This window comes from Poeciliopsis prolifica, unplaced genomic scaffold (assembly GCF_027474105.1).
Source record: "Poeciliopsis prolifica strain line A6 unplaced genomic scaffold, Auburn_PproV2 SCAFFOLD042, whole genome shotgun sequence".
NCBI lineage: Eukaryota > Metazoa > Chordata > Actinopteri > Cyprinodontiformes > Poeciliidae > Poeciliopsis > Poeciliopsis prolifica.
Genome location: NW_026562417.1, coordinates 113,790 through 133,914, shown reverse-complemented (window position 1 = coordinate 133,914; position 20,125 = coordinate 113,790). Strand labels below are relative to the sequence as shown.

Here is a 20,125-nt window from a genome sequence, read left to right as displayed (position 1 = left end):
TTGCATTTGGCATCTTTATGTTGTATGTCAAACTAAAGACAAATTCTGTAAAGAATTTTAGATCATTTGACCACAAATGAGCTAAGATGATCTAAAATTTTTAATTATTAATTTATTTATTGAATATGGCTGCATATCTTCATGTCTGGTATTAATATGGCCTGAGTTTGTCTTGCGTAATTGAGCACAACTTTCTAAAAAGTGTTCAATTGCAGTTAATTTGTATTTTAACAAGATGGATGACATTTTTACGTAAGCTCAGGTTAGATCGGATGAAACTCAGCATTTGAAAACCTTTTGCACACATTTTTATTTAAATACACCACAACTGAAAAAGAAATATTTTTTTTGTTTTTCAACAATTCAGCAGTTTGCCTGATTCCAAGAGTTGCCATGGAGAGTTTGCCATGCAAACCAGAAGAAACCCAGACTCACTTGTTTTCATTTAAGATATTTGGACTTCTGAACCACCTGGTGTTAAATGTATCTGCAAAAGTCAGCAGGCCAACAATCTGCTGAGTGTGTGAAGAAGAAATGTCTTATGAAGACAGGATCATACCCTTACTCACATATCTCAGAACCGATTTTAGGAGTCCGAGGTAAGGATGGAATTACTTGATATTTTATGAAGGAAATGCAGATATATTAGTTAAGATGTAGAATGTAACTGTCAATACATTATTCTGGGTTGCAAAATTGATGTTTAATATGGTAAAAGTTAGCTAAGGGGTCTTATTAATTAATTCTGGCTCGTTGAGAACATCCAAATCCAAATTGGTCTGTCTCATTAAAATATGTGTAGGGTCATTATATTTCAAAATGTGGAACATTTCTGAGGGCATTGCAACTTTACACTGGTTTGTTTAGATACATCTGAGTGAACTTGACTCTCTTTTTGTATTTGTTGTCAGATCTATTACCTTCAGGACATCAGAACCTGAACATGGACCTGAGAATAAAAGCGCTGGCATCGTCAGGCTTAATAGGAGGCTGAAACACATCTGGCATCTCATTTTAATCGGAATTCTCAGTGGGATCCTCGTCGTAGTGGTTGTAATCATAATCATCGAGTGGAACACTAAGGAAAACGCGGTAACAAGTCTGGAGCAGATCAAGAAGGAGATGAAGACCAACACTGAGAAGCTGCTAGAGGAGAAAAGTAGGATAGCAGAACAGCTGAAATTAGCCAACGCAAACTACTCCATTCTGTTGGCGAAGTATGACGAGCTGTTGCGCACAATTTCATGCAATTTAACCATAGAGAAGGATATCGACAGCATGAATGAGAAATTGACCAATACTTTAAAAGCTCAAGAACAGCTTGAGGGAGAAATCAAGCAGATGACGGCTGACATAAAGTCTACCCAGATTAATCACCAGCTTAAACTGCTGGAGAACGAGAAACAGCGTTCTTTCATGTCCATGGATCACCTAGACTTCATCTGGGATTTTTGTAACCAGACCAATTTCGAGTGCTCCTACTGCGTTCCGGGGTGGGTGCATCACGCTGGCCGGTGCTTCCTCATCTCCAATGTGGACATTAAATGGGAAAATGCTCGCACCGAGTGCCTCAACTACAAGGGGGACCTAGCTTTAGTCCTGAACGCTAAAGACCAGGAGTTCCTGACGAAACTGGCATTCCGGTATAAAATTGCAAATCCTAACTCAACCTTCCACTCAGCGTGGATCGGGCTCCAGGACTTGGTCAAGGAAGGAGTCTACGTCTGGGTCAATGGAGAGGGAATCAAATCGGATGTCACCTACTGGATACCTGGCGAGCCCAACAACAACATAGCTCCCTGGGACATTGAGCAAAACGGTCAGGACTGCGTGTCCATTGTACCGCCGGATGACGTGGGACCTCCGGGCTGGATGGACACCTGGGATGACATTACTTGTGTTGGGAAACGTCACTACATCTGTGAGCTTGAGGCCCTGATTTAGACATAGTTGGAAGAAGTCCTGTTTTAATCTGGCCATAAGACATGTGGGAGGAAATAGTCGGGTCAGAGAGACTGAAATGTAACTTTCTTGTTGAAAAGCACAAAACTCTGTACAGACAAAGCTCTGAGTGAAATATTGTGGGGACAGCATCATGCTGTGGGGATGGGGTGGTGAGATGGTAGATGGAGATACAAAAAATATTCATTCTATACTCTAAGAAAATCTAAAACTACAGAAGAAGCAAAAGGGAAAACAAAAAAGACAAATTTCAAGAATGTTAGGTTATAGATCGGGACCTGTGCAGATGACTGATTTATTACTCAACATTTTTTCACTCCCCTTAATTAAAAACCCAGAAATGCTGCTGTTGGTATGTTTGATGTACAAATGTGGGAATACACAATTAACAACGACAGACCTGCAACCAAATCCTGGCTAACTGGTCCTGGTCAGGAACCTAGTGTTTGCACTTCAGCATAGCTGCCAGATACAGGAAGCTAGAAAAGTTGAAAATTTCAAAAAACCATTGCCAAAATGGAGTAAAACCTCAACATTTACAACTAATTATCCAAGTCATAACAGAAAATTTGTATAAAATGTATAATTGTATAAAATATAACATTGTAATTGTATATGATGTATAATTGTATAAACTGTTACAAACTAGAGCCAGTTTGAAGAGAGTAACTTTTCAGTCTTTCCCATTTTAAGACAAATAAAGATAAGAAATAAGTCTTAGGTATAATTTATGTGACTCTTTCCAGACTAAATAGATGCCATATTTTGATTTCTACTATTTTTGAAATTTTTGGATGATTTTTTATAGATGGTGCTATAGCTTTTATTTTACATTTTATATTGTTTGTTCTTAGCTGCTGCGACACATGAATTTTCCCCATGGCGAGATTCATCGTATCTCCCCATAGCGAGAGCCTGTCACTCTCTTTTTAATGAAAACATTTCATTCGAAATTAGAATATTAAATCAGACCATTGAAACACATCTAATACAAAAACGTGGGCTTCATGGAAAGCTTGGTACTTGCTTACAGATTATTTTCAAATTGTACTTTTAATACGACAATAGGGGTCGTTTGAGTGCATTCTGGTTTGAGTAGCTTTCTTTTTCTCCCATCACTGAATGAAATTCAGCATTTGAAAACTGATTGTATTTATTCATCTTTAATCAAAATTGAGATTATCAAGTAGTACATCTTACATTTTGTTTCACTAACAAACACTCAAAGAAATGTTTTTGTTGGTTTTTTTTTTTTTCCAACGATTCAGCAGCAAGATTTGTAGAACTGGTGCGGCGAGATTGCCATAGAAACTGTATTCCCTCGTTTTCATTTAAAACATGCACATTTTTGTCCTTTTAAAATCACCCGGTCAAATGTGTGTTGCCAAAGTCAACAGATCAATGCCATGTCATTGATCACGTATTTAGGAAACGCTATAAGGCTTTCCAGGTAAGGATGAAGGAACTGCAGATATATTGATTTATATCAATACATAAAAACAATATAGCTGGTTAAGATGCAAAATGTAACTGTATATAAAATAGTCTGGGTTGCAGAAATATTTCAGAGATCTGCGATTGGAAATTTAAGAGCTGCTTCTTATTTGCACTATTTAGATCAGTTTTTTTTTCTTCCTCTCCACTTCATGAAGAGATTTGTGTTGATATATGTCACATTGTCATTTTGTGGCAAAATGTGGAAAAAATTTAAGGGCACTGCAGCTTTAGGTTGTTCAACTACATCTGGATGAACTTGATTCCCTTTTTTATTGTTTGTTGTCAGGGCTGCTTCCTACACACCATCAGGACCAGGCAATGAAACTGAGGACCGACCAAAAAGCATCCCAGAGTATAAAAGGAATCGGAAACACCGCCGGTATATGATAATTATCAAAATTTTGAGCGGGCTCCTTGCCATAATGATGTCACTCTTCATTCGCGAGTTTGTCCAGAAGAAACACATAATGACGAGTCTAGAGGAGATGCGGCTTACAATAAGCACCCAGAAACTACCAAAAATCCTGTCCTCCCAGCGGCTCGACTACATCTGGGGTCTTTGTAACCGGACCACGCTGCACTGCTCCCGCTGCCTGCCGGGGTGGACGGAGCACGCCTCCCGGTGCTTCTTCATGTCCAAAGTGGAGAAGACTTGGGAAAATGCTCGCAGGGAGTGCCTCGACTACATGGGGGACCTCGCTGTTGTCCTGAACGACAAAGACCAGGCGTTCCTGACAAAGATGGCTTTCCGGGTTAAAAAGGCCAGTCCCAGTGGTACGTTCCACTCAGCGTGGATCGGGCTGCAGGACCTGGTGAGAGAGGGAGACTACTTCTGGGTCAATGGAAACAAACTCCAATTTGATATCCGATTCTGGAAACCTAGGCAGCCCAACAACGAAATAGGTGAGGTTGACCCTGATAAGGATGGTGAGGACTGCGTGTCCATTGTACCGCCGAATGTGGTGGGAGATCTGGGCTGGATGTACACCTGGGATGACATTATTTGTACTCTTAGACGTCACTACATCTGTGAGACCGATGCTCTGATTTTGGATGGAAGTAGACAGTCAGATCAGAAAAATTGAAATGTTGTGGGGGCAACATCATCCTGTGCAGATGTGTTTGGTATTAAGAAAATGTCAATCCTGGAATAAAACCTTTTAGAATCTGGAAAAGACTGTTTTGTCAAAGAAAATCAAAGTTCAGATTTCTGTTGATCATTCTATCGTTATAAAGATATGAAGAAAAGTTTCTAGAGGTCATCAAAGGTCAACCAACACCTTCCCCACCACCTCCCTTCATCAAATCAGACAAAATGGGTGCCAATTAACCCGACTTCCTTTGTGCTGGTTTGTGCAAACGTTTCATACCAATTTTGCCTGATTTCATAAAAGTGGGGGGGACTGGTTGACCTTTTGACCTTTAACCTTTCATCAATATCTTCAAAGCCAAAGCAGCACAAACGAAAATTTTTGTGGCATAAACTTCTTAAAATGCTCAACAACAAATCACCTGTTAATTAATTAATTAAATCAATGTTTTTGAGCATCTGGATAGACATGACAGACTATTGTATAACTTCACACACACAAACACACACATTCACAGTATTTTCTTACACTGAGTCAGTCCAACTCATTATGTTTTGTCTTTGCTCTTTGGTTATTCTTCAATATTACCAAAGTTATTGTTGTTACTGTTTATAATAATAATAATAATAATAAAAGTCATTATTATTATTATTATCCCTGATAATAATTTCAGCTTAAGTATTTCATCCTTCTGCTCTGAGGTTGACCGCTGGCGATAGGGGAATATACAAAAATAAATGAATGAACAAATACAAATTTAACATTTTTTAAAATTTAATTTTAACATCTTTCTTTTTTCCTTTATTATATCAACAACACTACAAATACCTAAAACCACACTGGACTCTTTCTACTTCTTTTCTTCCTTTTTTTTTTTTCTTTCTATTATTGTCTTTGTTGTTTACCAATTTCTAACGCTTGTATTTGTTATATATCAATAAAAAAAATAAAATAAAAATAAAAAAGGTAATGATGATTTGTCTTTTTCCCCCCAATGATTCAGCAGCAGGATTTGTAGAACTGGCAAAGCGAGACTGCCATGGAAACCATACTCCTTTGTTTTCATTTAAAACATGCAAATTTTTATCCTTTTAAAATCACCCAGAGAAACGTATGTTGCCAAAGTCAACTGACCAGTCATGACATTGTTCACAAATTTACAAAATGATGCAACACTTCCTAGGTAAGGATGAAATTACAGGATATTGATGAAGGAACTGCAGATATATTGATTTATATCAATATATAAAACAATATAGCTGGTTAAGATGCAAAATGTAACTGTATATAAAAAAGTCTGGGTTGCAGAATTATTTCAGAGATCTGAGATTGTAAATTTAACAGCTACTTTTTATTTGCACAATTTAGATCAGTTTTTTTTCCCTTCCTCTCCACTTTATGAAGAGATTTGTGGTGATATATGTCACATTGTCATTTTGTGGCAAAATGTGGAAAAAATTTAAGGACGCTGCAACTTTAGGTAGTTCAACTACATCATGATGAACTTGATTCCCTTTTTCATTGTTTGTTGTCAGGGCTGCTTCCTACTCACCATCAGGACCAGTCGATGAACCTGAGCAACCGGAAAAACGAAAGAAACCCAACTATTATCTTATTGTAATCGGAATTTTGAGCGTGTTCCTTGCCTCTCTGATGTCAGTCTTCATTCGGGAGTTTGTCAACAATAAACACATGACGACGAATCTGGAGCAGCTGCAGCATTCAGTGTACAGCCATGAGAAAATACATAAACTCCTGAACTCCAAGCGGCTCAACTACATCTGGGGTCTTTGTGACCAGACCACACTGGAGTGCTCCCGCTGCCTGCCGGGGTGGACGGAGTACGCTTCCCGGTGCTTCTACCTGTCCAACATGGAGAAGACTTGGGAAGATGCTCGCAGGGAGTGCCTCGACTACAAGGGGGACCTTGCTGTCGTCCAGAACGAAAAAGACCAGGCGTTCTTGACGAACATGACTTTCCAGGTTAAAAGCGCCAGTCCCAACGGTACGTTCCACTCAGCGTGGATCGGGCTGCAGGACATGGGGAGGGAGGGAGAGTTCTTCTGGGTCAATGGAAAGAAACTCGAATATGATGCCAGATACTGGATACCTGGTGAGCCCAACAACAAGATAACTGTCTGGGACACTGATCGGATCGGTCAGGACTGCGTGTCCATCCTACCGAATATTGTGGTCGGACAAAAGGGCTGGATGAACAGCTGGGATGACATTACTTGTATTGGGAGACGTCACTACATCTGTGAGACTGATGTCCTGATTTTGCCCTTGGATAGAAGTCGTCCTGTTCTAAAACAGAGACGTGGAAGAACACAGTCAAATCAGAAAGATGGTATTAGGAACATGTCAATCCTGGAATAAAAACTTTAAGAATTTGAAAAAGACTGTTTTGTCAAAGAAAATCAAAGTCCAGATTTTTGTTGATCATTCACAGTGTGTGGCAAACCTTAAACCATCGTTGACAGAGACTCCCCCACCAATCTGAGACACCTCTGTGTCAGTTTCCGTCTCTAATGTGCAAAGCTACCACTTTGAGTTGGTCTTTCCCCATAAAATCAGAACATAAAAAAACAGAAATATCTGGTGAAAACTTTCTCTCCAATTGTGCAGATTTTTATTGGTGATATGTTTACGTTTTCAAACCTCCTGAGCAGTCAGAGTTGCAACGTGCAACATCCTAACTATATTTAAACCGAATGGCTCCATCTAGTGGAACAACAGGCCACATACAGTTTGAGATTACTTCAACATTTGTGGTTGATTTTAAACATTAATAGCATATTAGCATTAGAGAATGATAATTACGCCTGTAATAAAAAAAAACTAACCCAAACTGATACCAGGTATAATTAAGTGTTAATGAGTATAAGAAATTGTACGTTTAAATGTTTTATTAGTACTGTACTCTGGAGAGCCATTTTATATATACATGAATAAGTATAAATGGGGATGAAGATGCCAATTAGTCATTTATTTATTCCCCATTCTATGGCTGTCCTAAACCGATGTCAAAATGCGCGTGTGAAAAAAAAAGAAAAGAAAAAAAAGTAGAATGCGCATGCGCAATAGAGGCACAGTTGCTGTCATGGCCCGGTTCGTGGAGGTTTTGTGCTGTAATGTTGGTCTGTTTCGACAAATTAGCAACGCTTCAGGAAGGATGCCGCTTCTTCAGCCACGTGGAGGTTTAGCCGAGTTTCTGTTCGGTGGAAACTCGTCAGCCTGCTCCGTTTTTATGTGCTGCGAAGACGTAAGTTTTCGAGGCTAACGCTAGCTTGAAAGCAAAACCAGAAACTGGTGTTTTGTTTGTTTGTTGTTGTTTTTTTTTACGGCTCGCGAGCTCCATTGTCGCCTCTTATTGTCGCGGTGGTTCCCTGGAGACGTTCGTATTTAAGCATGTAGCAGTCGCGTTGGATCCTTAAAGGGACAGCAGTTGTTGAATTCAGGTAAGCTATCAGGAAATATAGACCTGGACACAGCTAACCGTGGACTGAAACGTCTGTAATGGATGACTTATTGTATGTAAAGAAGGTCAGTTGGCTCGCTTGACTCCGATGTTGACTCATCTTCAGGATGAATGACATGAACCTGAGTCCTGTGGGCATGGACCAGCTGAGTGTGCCCTCAGTGAGCTCCAGCCACCTGGGTCTGCCCACTTCTCCCACGCACAATCCCATTCCCACCCCAGGTATGGAACCAGTTCATCGGGTCAAAGATTGTTTGACACCCTGAAATCTGTATAAACAAATATTATAACACAATATGTTGCCACTATTGCCAAAAGAATGTGTAAAAAAAACTATAACTACAAGCATAATTCCCAGAATAAAGTTGCAGTATTAAAACAAGAATATAGTCACAGCTTGTTATTAATAATAATCTGATGCTGATATGTTGATAGTTTAAGTGATTCCTTATTTGTAAAATAATAAATTGAATAAAGTGTAAAGTAGTGTTATTGCTTTATTGTGATGATTCATTTGACTTTATTGTCGTAATATGACTTCACTTTCCACCTAGTTATATCTTTACGACTATTCTTGTATTACTATTACTTTGTTCTCGTGTCCATTTTTATTTCCATAATACATCTTTATTCTGGTAATATTGTGACTTTACTCTGGAAATATTACTACTTCTTGCAGTATTACAACTATTCTTGTATTCTTGACTTTATCTTGGTAATATTATGACTTTTTGTAGCATTATGACTTTATTTTTGCAGCATTAGAATTTTACGACTTCATTCTCGTCGTTTGATTTTATGAATTTGTTTCTGTCTGAGCCGTGTTCGTTCGCATGTTTGACTTTCTCAGGCATGCCGGTGGCCATCCCCAGTCTGGGCCCGTCCCTCGGCTCTCTCCCCTCTGCTCTGTCCCTGATGCTGCCCATGGGTCCTCTCAGCGACAGAGGGGTGATGTGCGGCCTGCCTGAGAGGAATTACTCCCTGCCTCCTCCGCCGTATCCCCACCTGGAGAGCAGTTACTTCCGACACCTACTGCCAGGTGGGTTTGGGATTTGTATCTGTTGTTATTAGACACAAAATCCAAACTCATATTTCATCCCAATATCTACTGTCTCTTTCTTTTTATAAGGTATTTTGTCCTACCTGGCAGACCGTCCACCTCCTCAGTACATTCATCCCAGCAGCCTTAACATGGACGGGACGCTGTCTGTGGCCAGCAACAACCCCTCCAGTCTGGACCCCTACAGCGGGCCTGGGGGCCCTCTAGAGCAGGGCCTGGTGCCCTTGGACTCGAGGCAGGTCAGCGGTCAGGCAGACCTTCACCAGGCCGGCCCTCATGAGCTGGACTCCACAGGGCTGGCCATGGAGTCACGCGTTAACAGCCCGCTGTCTCCTGACCGAATGGGGGAGGAGCTAGCCAGCATGGACGGGGTGGTGGCGGTGGCGGTGTCCGACGGCCAGCAGCTCGGCGGAGGACGGCAGCCTCAGCCTCACGAGGGGCTGGACTCCTCCGGCGGGGTGATCCCTCTCCACGGGCCCCCTGTGCTGGAGCTGCCTGTGGTGATGGAGACGGACCACCTGGGAGGCAGAGTGGGAAGCTCCGGGACGGGAGGAGCTGGGGGCGGAGGAGGCGGGGCAGGGGGAGGTGGTGGAAATGGGGGGCTCGGGGAGCAGCTCCATGGGAACGGAGAGATGAACCAGAGCGTGGTGAGCGTGGTGCTCACCGGCTCCATGTCCAACCCCGGCCAGCTGGAGCCCGTGTCTCTCCACGGACACTCGGGGATGGGGCTGGAGGCGGTCAACGTGTCCTCCATCACCGCCGAGGTGGCCCTCGGCCCCGAGAACAACCTGGTCCTCGTCAACTCCACGCTGCAGCTGGAGGATCCGGCTCCCAGCAAGGAGAACATGGCCGCCCCCTGCTCCATCTGTGAGTATAAGTTAGTGCTTCGGTCTGGGACCTGTCAGGTGTGTGAGAGAGACATTTCAAAACATAACATTTTCTCTTTGTTGTATTTTAAGTGTGACGCAGAAAAGGTTACAAAACTGACTTTAAAAATGCTTGAATTTTACTGTGGGATAAAGTGTACGAATCCTGAAATTAACAATCTGAAACATTCGAAGGTACAGTCTTGACTCTGACATCTGCTGATCTCTGTTGATTTCTCGTCAGGGTGCACACTGTGTGAGCGCTCATACCCCTCCGACTGTCCGGAGCACGGTCCGGTCACCTTCATCCCCGACGCGCCGATCCAAAGCCGGGCTCGCCTCTCTTTGCCTCGTCCGCTCTGCCTTCGTATCTCTGTAACCGATGAACCGCTTGGTGAGAGATCAAACACCCCTTCGCTGTGGCTGGGCGATATGGCTTAAAAATATAATTTTTATAAATGTTATAATTTCAATAAATGTTTTAAAAAGAAATTCCAAGTGACAAAAAATACTTTCAAAAAGTGGCTTTTATTTCAAATGATAATTTCTGTGAGTTACGTGACAAACTGTTCAGTTCAATTTTTTGGATTAATCATAAAGATAATCCGTGATATTAGCAGAAAGTGTGTTTTTGCCAGAAGAAATTATTGAAATGAACAAGATAAAGTCATTTTAATGAGCAAAATCTTCTAGAATTATAAAGGTCATCAATGCAAGCGGTGCATTGATGTAAAAAAAAAGAGATCTGGATTTTCCAAAAATTCAATCTTCAAAACCAAAAATTGGATTAATCAATAAAATTGACTTATCACCCAGCCCTGTTGTAGGTTTTAGCAATTTATTTTTATATTATCAAATGTTTCCCCAACATGTGTACAGGAGTGTTTGCACGGGACGTAATTCCTCCGAGGACCTGCTTCGGGCCAATGGTGGGGCAGCACTGCAGCAACGTGGATCTCTCCGATTGGCCAGAAAAGGACACGCCTCAGATCTGGAAGGTCTGTTGACACGCAACTGTCTAAATCCACGAGCAGTAGCACTTTTTACGTCAAAAATAACAAATGGAAATGCATGTCCGCCGCCGTAGATGTACCACAACAACGTGCTGGAGTTCTACATCGTGACGACCGACGAGAACGAGTGCAACTGGATGATGTTTGTGCGCAAGGCGAGGTAGATGCCTGATCACTCGCACGCGCAGGAGGCGGAAAAGACAATGCTGCCATTACAAACGAAATGCAACGTTTTGGTGTTTCAGGACCCATGAAGAGCAAAATCTAGTGGCGTACCCCGCCAACGGGAAGCTGTTCTTCTGCACGACCACAGAGATTCACCCCGACCAGGAGCTGCTCTTCTACTACAGCCGAGACTACTGCAGGCTGATGGGTGAGGAGACGCCGCTGCATGTGGTTATGATTGGCCGAGTCAGCAGGGATTTATTACAGGGTTTTATCACTATCTGGGAAAGCGTGGGATTTGATTTCAGAAAAAGAATTATTATGACACTTGTCATTCTTTATTTTGTTACTTGTGTCCATCTTTTTTCTCAGGTTCAGGGTTTATATACTTGAAATCCTTGAACTTGATCGAACTTCAGTTGGGTGTGTTTAAGGCTTGAAAAGAGCTTGACTTCTGTATAAAGTCCTTGAAAGCACTTCAAATTCAGACTCCATCGTTTTGTAATGAAGTGTAATCTAACGCTTGCTGAAAAGGCTGTATTTTAAAAAAAGTTATTTCCAGTTGAAACCATATTTTCACAAGACCACGTATTTTTCTCACTGTGAATTTAAATCAGACGAAACGTCTCTTGTTTTAGGTCGGTTAGAATTACCAAAATTATTCATATTTGTGCAAATATGACAACTTTAGGTTTTCTATTTTTTTATTTTTTCTTTCAAATGAACGCAACGGACTGGGAACTTGATGAGCGTTTTTATCCTTCCAGGTGTTCCTCAGGTCCCCGACGGGCAGATTTGCCAGTGTGGCAAAGAGTGCTTGTCGTTCTCCGAGCTCAAGTCCCACCTCAACAGCCATACCAGCAACCACAGCCATAACCAGCCTGCGCACAGCCACAGCCCATCGCTGCAGGACCACGGCCAGACGCAGCAGCAGCAGCAACAGCCGGCACCGCCTCAGCAGCAACAAGAGCTGCAGTCACAGCAGCCGCAACACGTTCCACCCGAGGAAAAGCTTCTCAACGGCAGCTCCAGCGCTTCGTCTTCTCCCTGGCCTTGTAGCAACCCCGCTGCGACACAAGCAAACGGCAATAGCCGCAGCGCTAACAGGAACTCCAGCGGCGTTACCTGCAGGGCGAGAGGCCAGGGCAGCGTGCGGGAGAAGAAGTTCAAATGCAGCATGTGCTCTCGGGCTTTCATCACTTCCACGAAGCTGAACGTGCACTTCATGGGGCACGTAGGGATGAAGCCTCACAAGTGCGAGTACTGCAGCAAGGCGTTCAGCGATCCCAGCAACCTCAGGATGCACCTCAAGATTCACACAGGTACTGTAAGGATTTTGTCGAGCTTTGAGTTACCCAGTTTCACTGAATTTTTCTTTCCTCACACCGTGTGTCTTCACATCCTTAAAAAGTGTTAAATTCAAAGATCCAAAATTATGGTCTTAAATGTCTTCAATTTCTTTTTTTATTAATTTGGCATTACTACATTAATAACAGGTCTGATGTTTTGTCTCGTATGTGCGTTGTTTCTTTTTTTGCAAGACTGTTTTATCTAGCAAAAAAAAAAAAAAAAGGTTTGAGCCACGCACAGATATCATCTTTACCTTCTGGAGGCAGTTGAGGCTACCGCTAACTACCTGCTAACATATCCCTTGCTGGCTGGCAAGTTTTTCTGCCTCTATGTGAAAGTGCAAATTTATTGCCTGTTGGCTGGATGACGTTTGTTTTCGTCACTGGCTCACTTCTGATACTAGCCTTCGTTTAGGGTAAGGAAAGGATGTTACAATTGCGTTATCCTTCAGTGAAGCATCGGTAATAAGTGCAATCCTGACTGCGTCGCCTACCTTTTTCTGTTTGGACAGGTCAGAAGAACTACAAATGCACAGTTTGCGGGAAGTCGTTCACTCAGAAATCTCACGTGGCTTCCCACATGCTCATCCACACCGGCGCAGAGAAGCTCAAGTGTGACCTTTGCGACAAGTCGTTCATCAGGAAACAAGATCTGAGACAACACATGTTCTCTCACACAAAGTACATGTTGTTTTCTTCAATGTTGTTTTCATGTTTTGCTTTTTCTTTATATTGAATACCTGATATATAAATATATCCCTATGTTTTGACAGCGAGCGCCAGATTCAGTGCACAAAGTGCAACAAGCACTTCCTGAAAACCAACCACCTGAAAAAACACATGAACTCTCACGAGGGCAAGAGAGACTTTGTCTGCGAGAAGTGCCACAAAGCTTTCCTTACGAAATACCACCTCACACGTCACCTCAAGATCTGCAAAGGGCCCAAGAGAGACAGAACGACTCGAAAGGAGCAGAACGTTTTCAAGGAAGAGGAGGAAGAAGAAGAGGATGAGGAGGACGACGAGGAAGAGGACGGCAGAGGGAGAAGAGGCGGAGACGAACTGAATGACGAGGATTATGGTTTAGATGTTGGAGGTTATAACTCTGAAAAGTCCCTGTCCCCTCCTCATTGAAGACAGTGCCTCTTGAGATGATTTTATTTATTTATAGTATTTGCAATACTATTTCTGATTCACCGCATACTTTTAAAACAATCTGTCAAATCGATGCCATATTTTATATCATGACATAAAAATTCTTTTAACTTTCTTTTGTCATATCAATGCTGCTACAGTATTTGTTATATCTGTAAAATTATGTTTTCTATGCCCAACTTGTTGTCTATAATCTATTTTTCCAATTAGGTTTTTTTTGTTATGATATCCTGTCATGTTATCTTATTGGATTTGAAGGAATAGCCATTTTTTACTTGATTTAAATTCTTGCGTGTCCTTGTTACGTGAACTGTTTTGTATTAAGTCTGTCATTTGGCTTGTGCTTGCAAGAATGCAGATAAAGTCGCCTTTTATTGATTGCTTGGTTGATGGATTTGCAATAAATGACACTGGACAACAAGCACATGCCACAAATAACTAAATACCAAACTGACAATAAATCACACCAGTTAATTTGATCATAAAACTGACTTTTCTGCTCAATATTTACACTTATTACAGTTGTCTGTTCTTAATTTTAAAAGCATTTTTTTTGTTGACCTAAGTAGATATTTGAAAATATGACCTCCAATCTGTGTGAGCTAACTTTTCTCAGGTTAGCTTTTGTAATATTTTGCGCTAATTTAACTTCAATATTTAACGCTATTACCGCACGTAAACTGACAGACCTGTAAAAACACTCTATTTAAATACATAATTTATTACAATATTTCAAGTATCAGTAATAATACCATATTCTCTTTTTAAAAAACATTCAAGTAATTTGAAGTAGTTCTACTACAAGCCCTTACTGTGAAAACTCTGCACCGGAAATGCTCGTGAGACTTCCGTTTAGAAATACAAAAGTATTCAGCGCCGCTGCTTTCATTCATTTCAGCGTGGTATGTGGTTTGTTTTATTTATTTCATCTTCGATTTTTCTTTTTTTTAAATTATTTTTGTGCTTTTTAAAACCGCTGTTACTTTTAAATAATACGGAGTTTTAAAGTAAAGCCAAACTTCGGGTGCACTGCTACCGTTGTTTTGATTGTTAGCTAACCGTTCAGCTAACAGCTCTGCTGGCATCCATGTTTCACGGTACTGTTTCAAGTCAAACTACTCTAATTTCTTTCGCTAAACAAGTTTTAAAGTCCGCGTACTGCTGCGCGAAGTTCATGTTTGACTTCTTTACTCAATATTGTTTTTTCTTTTTACTTTTTTCAGCCTGGTCTGAGTGACTGCCATGCTGACCCCACCGAAGGAAGGGATGCCCAGCATGATAGACAAAGCGCTGAGGATGAGGAGGGAGGAGCAGGCTCGGCAGATCGTTCTCGCCTGGGCTGTGCTCAACGTCTCTCTGGCTGGCATGCTCTACACCGAAATGTAAGAAGTCGTAGCTGTGAAGCAATATGTAGCGTTTTCTGTAGCTCACAGTCTTTATGGCTGTTTCTTTGCTACTTCACTGTAGGTCAGGGAAGCTGCTGAGCAGGTACTACAACATCACCTACTGGCCAATCTGGTACATCGGTGAGATTCCACGACATTGATTTTTTGTTTTTTGTTTTTTCTTACAAAATAAGAGTTGTGCTTACCCATCGTCTACATGAGTTTCTTAAATTAGGCCTCTAACTCCAGAGATGCTTAAAATAAATCCCTAAAATTAAATCCTTGCATCTAAGTTCTTATTGTGTTTTTTTTTTTTTTTTTACTTCATTCTCTTGCAGAACTGGTCCTCGCCTCTCTTTTCAGTCTAAATGCTCTTTTCGACTTCTGGAAGTATTTCAAGTACACAATGTCTCCATCCACCATTGCTGTTACCCCTCAGCAGCATCACCTTCTGGGTCTGAGGAACACAAGTACGTTTCTCTTGACGTCTGCACAGAATTTCAGATTTTGGTTTGCTCTCTGCCTGATCGTTGTTTTTAAGCTGTCTTAATAGCTTTATCGGAATATTGAAGTGATTTTTTTTTGTCACTTTCCTTGCAGACATCCAGCCCTCTCCTCCGCAAAAGCCAGAGAAGAAAGAGACTCCAGCTCCCACCCAGTCCTCTCCGCTCCAGGGCCAGAGTGTGCTGAGCTTCAGTCCCTCTCGCCCTGCCTCCAGCAGCCCCAAGTTCTCCCCCAGCTGTACACCGGGTTATAGCCCCCCTCTGGGCAGCCCATCCCCACCAAGCAGCGCAGGAGGACCTTTTACGCCCTCAGTGGCCTTTGGAAAGGTGCATGTTATTTCAGAAGCACAGAAAAAACAGAATGCATCGAAATTAGTGTAACATATTGTGCGTCGTCTGATTCCTAGGTGCTGAACTACAGCCAGTCTTCAGGCTCTTCTCCCTATCAGAACAGCATTGGGTCAGCAGAAGGCTCTGGCTTGAGAGCTCGGTATCGCACATCTCCTTCGGTGTTTAACTCTCCAGGAAGCAAGGAAGACTGCATGGAGGATCTGAAGAGTCTGGAGCGGTTCCTGCGTTCCGAGGAGGAAAAAAGTCACCGCAGTCAGCTCGGTGGGAAGGAGTTCTTCAGCTGAAACCAGTTCCTTTTATACAGGAACTGAAGTTTCTGCAGAGTACCAGTCGATGTACTCATAATCTTTCTATTATGAACTTATGTTTTCGGCCGCTTCATTCCATCTGCAGGCAGTCCAGAGTCCGTGTCTCCAAGCCACAGCCCTACTTTCTGGAACTACAATCGCTCCGTGGGAGATTACGCCCAGAGCTTGAGGAAGTTCCTCTACCAGCCGGCGTGCCGCTCTCAGGCGCCGTCGGCGCACAAGGACGAGACGGACCTGGGTTCTAAGCACGCTGCAGAAGAGGTCTATTTTGTTAATTTTATACTGTTTTGCAGTTGTCCTCAGAAAACACCTGTTTAGTTAAGAAAACAAAACGACTTCCTATGTGCAATTTGCATTCAGACAGCGCAGAATCAATATTTTGTAGTATCTCAATATTAACTTTTGTACACAGAGATGAAAATGCTTCCCTGTTATTTGCAAACGACTCCAGACTGTTAGATTGATGGGGAAAAAAAAACATTTTTGAACATCTATTTTTAAGTTATGCCACATTCCTAATTGGATTTAGATTCAGGCTTTGACTAGGTCCCCACATCACTATAATTCCTCCACCTTTGTTTGCTATTGTAGTGAAAATCTGTGATTGTACTGAGATCAAATGAAAACACAGGTGGACATAATTTACCAACAAGATGTATGTTTGTCGAATTGGATTTCTTTCAGGGGAACCAGATTAAACTTTGGCTAAATAAAGATGCAGATTTAGATTTTTTAAAAACGGTCATGAAAATAGATATCTGTCTGTTTAGGTGTGGGCCAGAATCACCACCAGCAGAGCCGCAGCGGATCACGTCGACAGCTGGACAGCCAAGCTGAGAAATGTGAGTCCTGATGTTTTTTCACTGGACATCCAGGGTGTCTGCGCATCCTTAAAATTTCCTTAAAGTCATTTAAAAAGTAGGTTGACCTTTAATACGTCATTCCCAGGTCTTAAGTATTGTCTTAGCGAAACTATTAAATTTCATATATTCTATGTTGTTGCTTTTTCTGGCGGGGCTTTTCTGTCAGGCAAAAATTTGAGTCGCACTCAGACATCTTAATTGATTCTGAGTCGGAACTTTTGAGGGTACCGCTAATTAGCTGCTAACACACTCTTGCTGGCTAACTTGTTTGTGTCTGTCACGGTTAAGTGCACATTAATAGCCAGTTGGCTGGACGAAGTTCGTACATTTCTGTGGGGGTGTAGGCCTTAACGTACAGGTGTCAAGCTCCAGTCCTCAAGAGCTGCTGTCCTGCAGTTTTTAGATATGCCACAAGTACAAAAGGCTGGAATGAAATGGCATAATTATCCTCCTCCTTGTGTAGATCATTCTCCAGAGCCTTTGCTAATGACCTAATTATTCTATTCAGGTGTGGTGCAGCAGAGGCACATCTAAAAGTTGCAGGACATTGGCCCTTGAGGACCGGAGTTTGACACCCCTGCCTTAACGTCTACTCATAATAATGTTAAATTTGAGTTGCTGAAACCTGCAGAAAGCCTGTTACGTCCTCCATAAAGTCTGGAGCGCTTAGCTGTGAAAAGCATCAACTCCGACAAAATAACATTTGTGTCCGCAGTGGATTAGCGACACCATCTTGGTCCCCCTGGTCAAAGAAATCGACTCTGTCAACAGCCAGCTGAGGAGGATGGGCTGTCCGGAGCTCCAGATAGGAGGTTAGACCAGCTAGAAATGCTTAATAACTGTTGGAATTACTGCAACAAACGTGCTATCAGCTTTCCCGCTTTCCTCCACTAGAGGCCAGCATTAGCAGCCTGAGACAGGCAGCAGTGATGAAAGCTTCCTTAATCCCCACGCTGACCTCTATTGTCCAGTACCTGGACATCACTCCCAACCAGGAATATCTAGTGGATCGCGTAAGAGGTTGGTTCAGCCGTCCGACCTGTGTCTTTTTTTTTTTATAAATTGCTGTATTACAAAGACAAAAACACATCAGTGTGTATACGTTTTTATTATTTCAGAGCTGTCTCACAGTGGCTGCATGAGCTCCTTTCGCTGGAACGGTGGCGGCGATCTGAAGAACAGGAAGTGGGACACGGATCTCCCGACTGACTGCGCCGTGAGTCTGCATCAAAAACAAACACGAATGAACTGTCACGATTGTGCAGATTTTTTTTGTTTTGTTTGTTATTTTAGTGGGTGTTTAGAACTCTGGTATTTTTGGGGCCCCTCACCGTTCTTGATGTTAAACTGGCACTCTCTTAATGTGTGTGTGTGTCTGTAAAGACTCTTTGTGTTTCTTCTTTTTTTTTTTTTTCTTCATCTCAGATCCTCATGCATGTGTTTTGCACATATTTGGACTCCAGGCTGCCCCCACATCCAAAGTACCCAGATGGGAAGACTTTCACTTCCCAGCACTTCAGCCACACTCCGGACAAACCTGGTGAGAGCTGCTCTGTTAACTGGGAGCGAAACGAAACTATAAAAACAATCAAACTTCCCTGCTTTCTTTGTTTTGATGCTGTTGTCTGTGTTTTTAACTCTTGTAGATGTTACCAAAGAGAACCTCTTTTGCGTCCACCAAAGCAGCACCACGCCCCCTCACTACCAACTTATATACCAAGGACACATCTATAGTCTTCCTAAGGTGACTGAAAACAAGCCATTTTTTTTTCATAAATGCTAAATGTTTATTATGCTTACTTTTATTTTGTAATTGTTTTCTGTGACAAATGGTGTTTTGCAAGTATTTCAGTTTAATTCAACACCGCTTGGAATTATTACCTTTTATGGTCCATTGCATAAAATCTCAAATGAAGTAAATTGATGTGTGTGGCGAAGTGCGGCAAAACTATTTCAATGAGTATTTTTCTTTAAAGCATATTATATATTTTTCTGACTCGACACATCTTTTGTTGCTAAGAACACTGGATTGCAGTGAGATGAAACCCATCTTGATTTCTGTCACAGGGAAGGAACAACCTATTCCACACGATCCTCATGTTCCTCTATGTCATCAAGACCAAGGAATCAGGGATGCTGGGGTAAGCTCTTTTTGACGCATTTATCACGTATTGTGGACGTGGTTAATTATTGGATGTTGTATTCAAAACGCTACTGGTCCTATGTTTTGGATAATTTTGACTGTATTCACGTTGATTTTTTTTTTCTAGGAGGGTGAATCTGGGCCTCTCTGGAGTGAACATTCTCTGGATATTTGAGAACTGATGCATCGTGTTTTAAAAGCAAAAAAAAAAAAAAGAGGCATCTTATTTTCTTCCAGGCTGCAAGGATCAGCTTCCGAACTCTTTCAGGGTCATGCCCTAAGCAGTTGTTTTGCTTTGAAAAGAGAAATGCATGAACAATAATGGACACTTCCACTTCTGGAAAGAAAGATGCTGTATTGTCATTGACCATTTCTGTTGCATCTATTGATTTTTGTTTTTCTTCCCGATTGTCATTTAACAGCATGGCAGCCTTGTAAATTATATACCTCAAGTTTATCAGAATGATAGCAAAAAGGGCTCAGACCCACTTAACCTGAATGTAAATATTTTTATTTCTTTTAAGCAACTTGGGGAAAAAAAAGTCATTGGTTTGCTCATTGTTTAGGAAAAATAAATGCCTTGCAGTGTAAGGGAATACTGCTGAATCAACATGAAAGCATGAATTTGGAGTAGATGCAGCAGTGCAACAGCAGAAAACTTAAAATGCACTGTAAATCATATGTTGACTATGATATTTAAAGGCTGTAATGCTCCACACACAAGTTGCGCTTTAGAGAACTGATAAGTGACCTTTTGACGTAATTTTAAATAATAAAAAGTTATCAATTTGTTTCAGCTTCCTCATCATTCGGTGCTGTTCGAAGTCTTTGGCGCAAAGTTCCCAAAAGACGTGTTGACTGGCTGCAATAAAAGGTTTTCTCTGCCCTGTCGTTTGTTTCAATGCCAAACTAATCCGCACGGTGGCAGTGTAG

The 20,125-nt window shown here is 41.7% G+C and overlaps 5 protein-coding genes across 6 annotated transcripts; all 5 read left to right on the top strand.

Moving 5' to 3' along the window:
* The first annotated feature begins 171 nt into the window (after positions 1-171).
* Positions 172-2,646, top strand: LOC129376228 (low affinity immunoglobulin epsilon Fc receptor-like). The gene is made up of 2 exons (XM_055055773.1): positions 172-599; positions 912-2,646. The coding sequence occupies exons 1-2, from the start codon at positions 535-537 to the stop codon at positions 1,942-1,944; spliced, it is 1,098 nt and encodes a 365-aa protein (XP_054911748.1). The 5' UTR covers positions 172-534; the 3' UTR covers positions 1,945-2,646.
* Positions 2,647-3,301: 655 nt separating this feature from the next.
* Positions 3,302-4,650, top strand: LOC129376178 (CD209 antigen-like protein D). The gene is made up of 2 exons (XM_055055699.1): positions 3,302-3,412; positions 3,746-4,650. Exons 1-2 carry the CDS (start codon positions 3,369-3,371, stop codon positions 4,542-4,544), a joined length of 843 nt encoding a protein of 280 aa, XP_054911674.1. The 5' UTR covers positions 3,302-3,368; the 3' UTR covers positions 4,545-4,650.
* A 1,004-nt stretch (positions 4,651-5,654) lies between these two features.
* Positions 5,655-6,950, top strand: LOC129376184 (CD209 antigen-like protein C). Its single transcript, XM_055055708.1, has 2 exons — positions 5,655-5,733; positions 6,086-6,950. The coding sequence occupies exons 1-2, from the start codon at positions 5,690-5,692 to the stop codon at positions 6,927-6,929; spliced, it is 888 nt and encodes a 295-aa protein (XP_054911683.1). The 5' UTR covers positions 5,655-5,689; the 3' UTR covers positions 6,930-6,950.
* A 403-nt stretch (positions 6,951-7,353) lies between these two features.
* Positions 7,354-14,118, top strand: prdm4 (PR domain containing 4). The gene is made up of 11 exons (XM_055055782.1): positions 7,354-8,011; positions 8,138-8,253; positions 8,882-9,070; positions 9,161-9,958; positions 10,202-10,351; positions 10,837-10,955; positions 11,045-11,130; positions 11,216-11,343; positions 11,903-12,457; positions 12,997-13,165; positions 13,258-14,118. The coding sequence occupies exons 2-11, from the start codon at positions 8,139-8,141 to the stop codon at positions 13,616-13,618; spliced, it is 2,670 nt and encodes an 889-aa protein (XP_054911757.1). The 5' UTR covers positions 7,354-8,011; position 8,138; the 3' UTR covers positions 13,619-14,118.
* A 361-nt stretch (positions 14,119-14,479) lies between these two features.
* Positions 14,480-20,076, top strand: tmem209 (transmembrane protein 209). 2 transcript variants are annotated; one of them, XM_055055702.1, is made up of 15 exons: positions 14,480-14,541; positions 14,863-15,021; positions 15,107-15,165; positions 15,363-15,494; positions 15,625-15,854; positions 15,935-16,139; positions 16,272-16,447; positions 16,957-17,028; positions 17,765-17,861; positions 17,944-18,069; positions 18,168-18,265; positions 18,475-18,589; positions 18,696-18,793; positions 19,117-19,190; positions 19,320-20,076. In XM_055055702.1, exons 2-15 carry the CDS (start codon positions 14,882-14,884, stop codon positions 19,372-19,374), a joined length of 1,677 nt encoding a protein of 558 aa, XP_054911677.1. In that variant the 5' UTR covers positions 14,480-14,541; positions 14,863-14,881; the 3' UTR covers positions 19,375-20,076. The 2 variants fall into 2 exon arrangements, with proteins under 2 accessions (XP_054911677.1, XP_054911676.1); XM_055055701.1 differs by having other exon boundaries at positions 14,497-14,736.
* Positions 20,077-20,125: the final 49 nt, after the last annotated feature.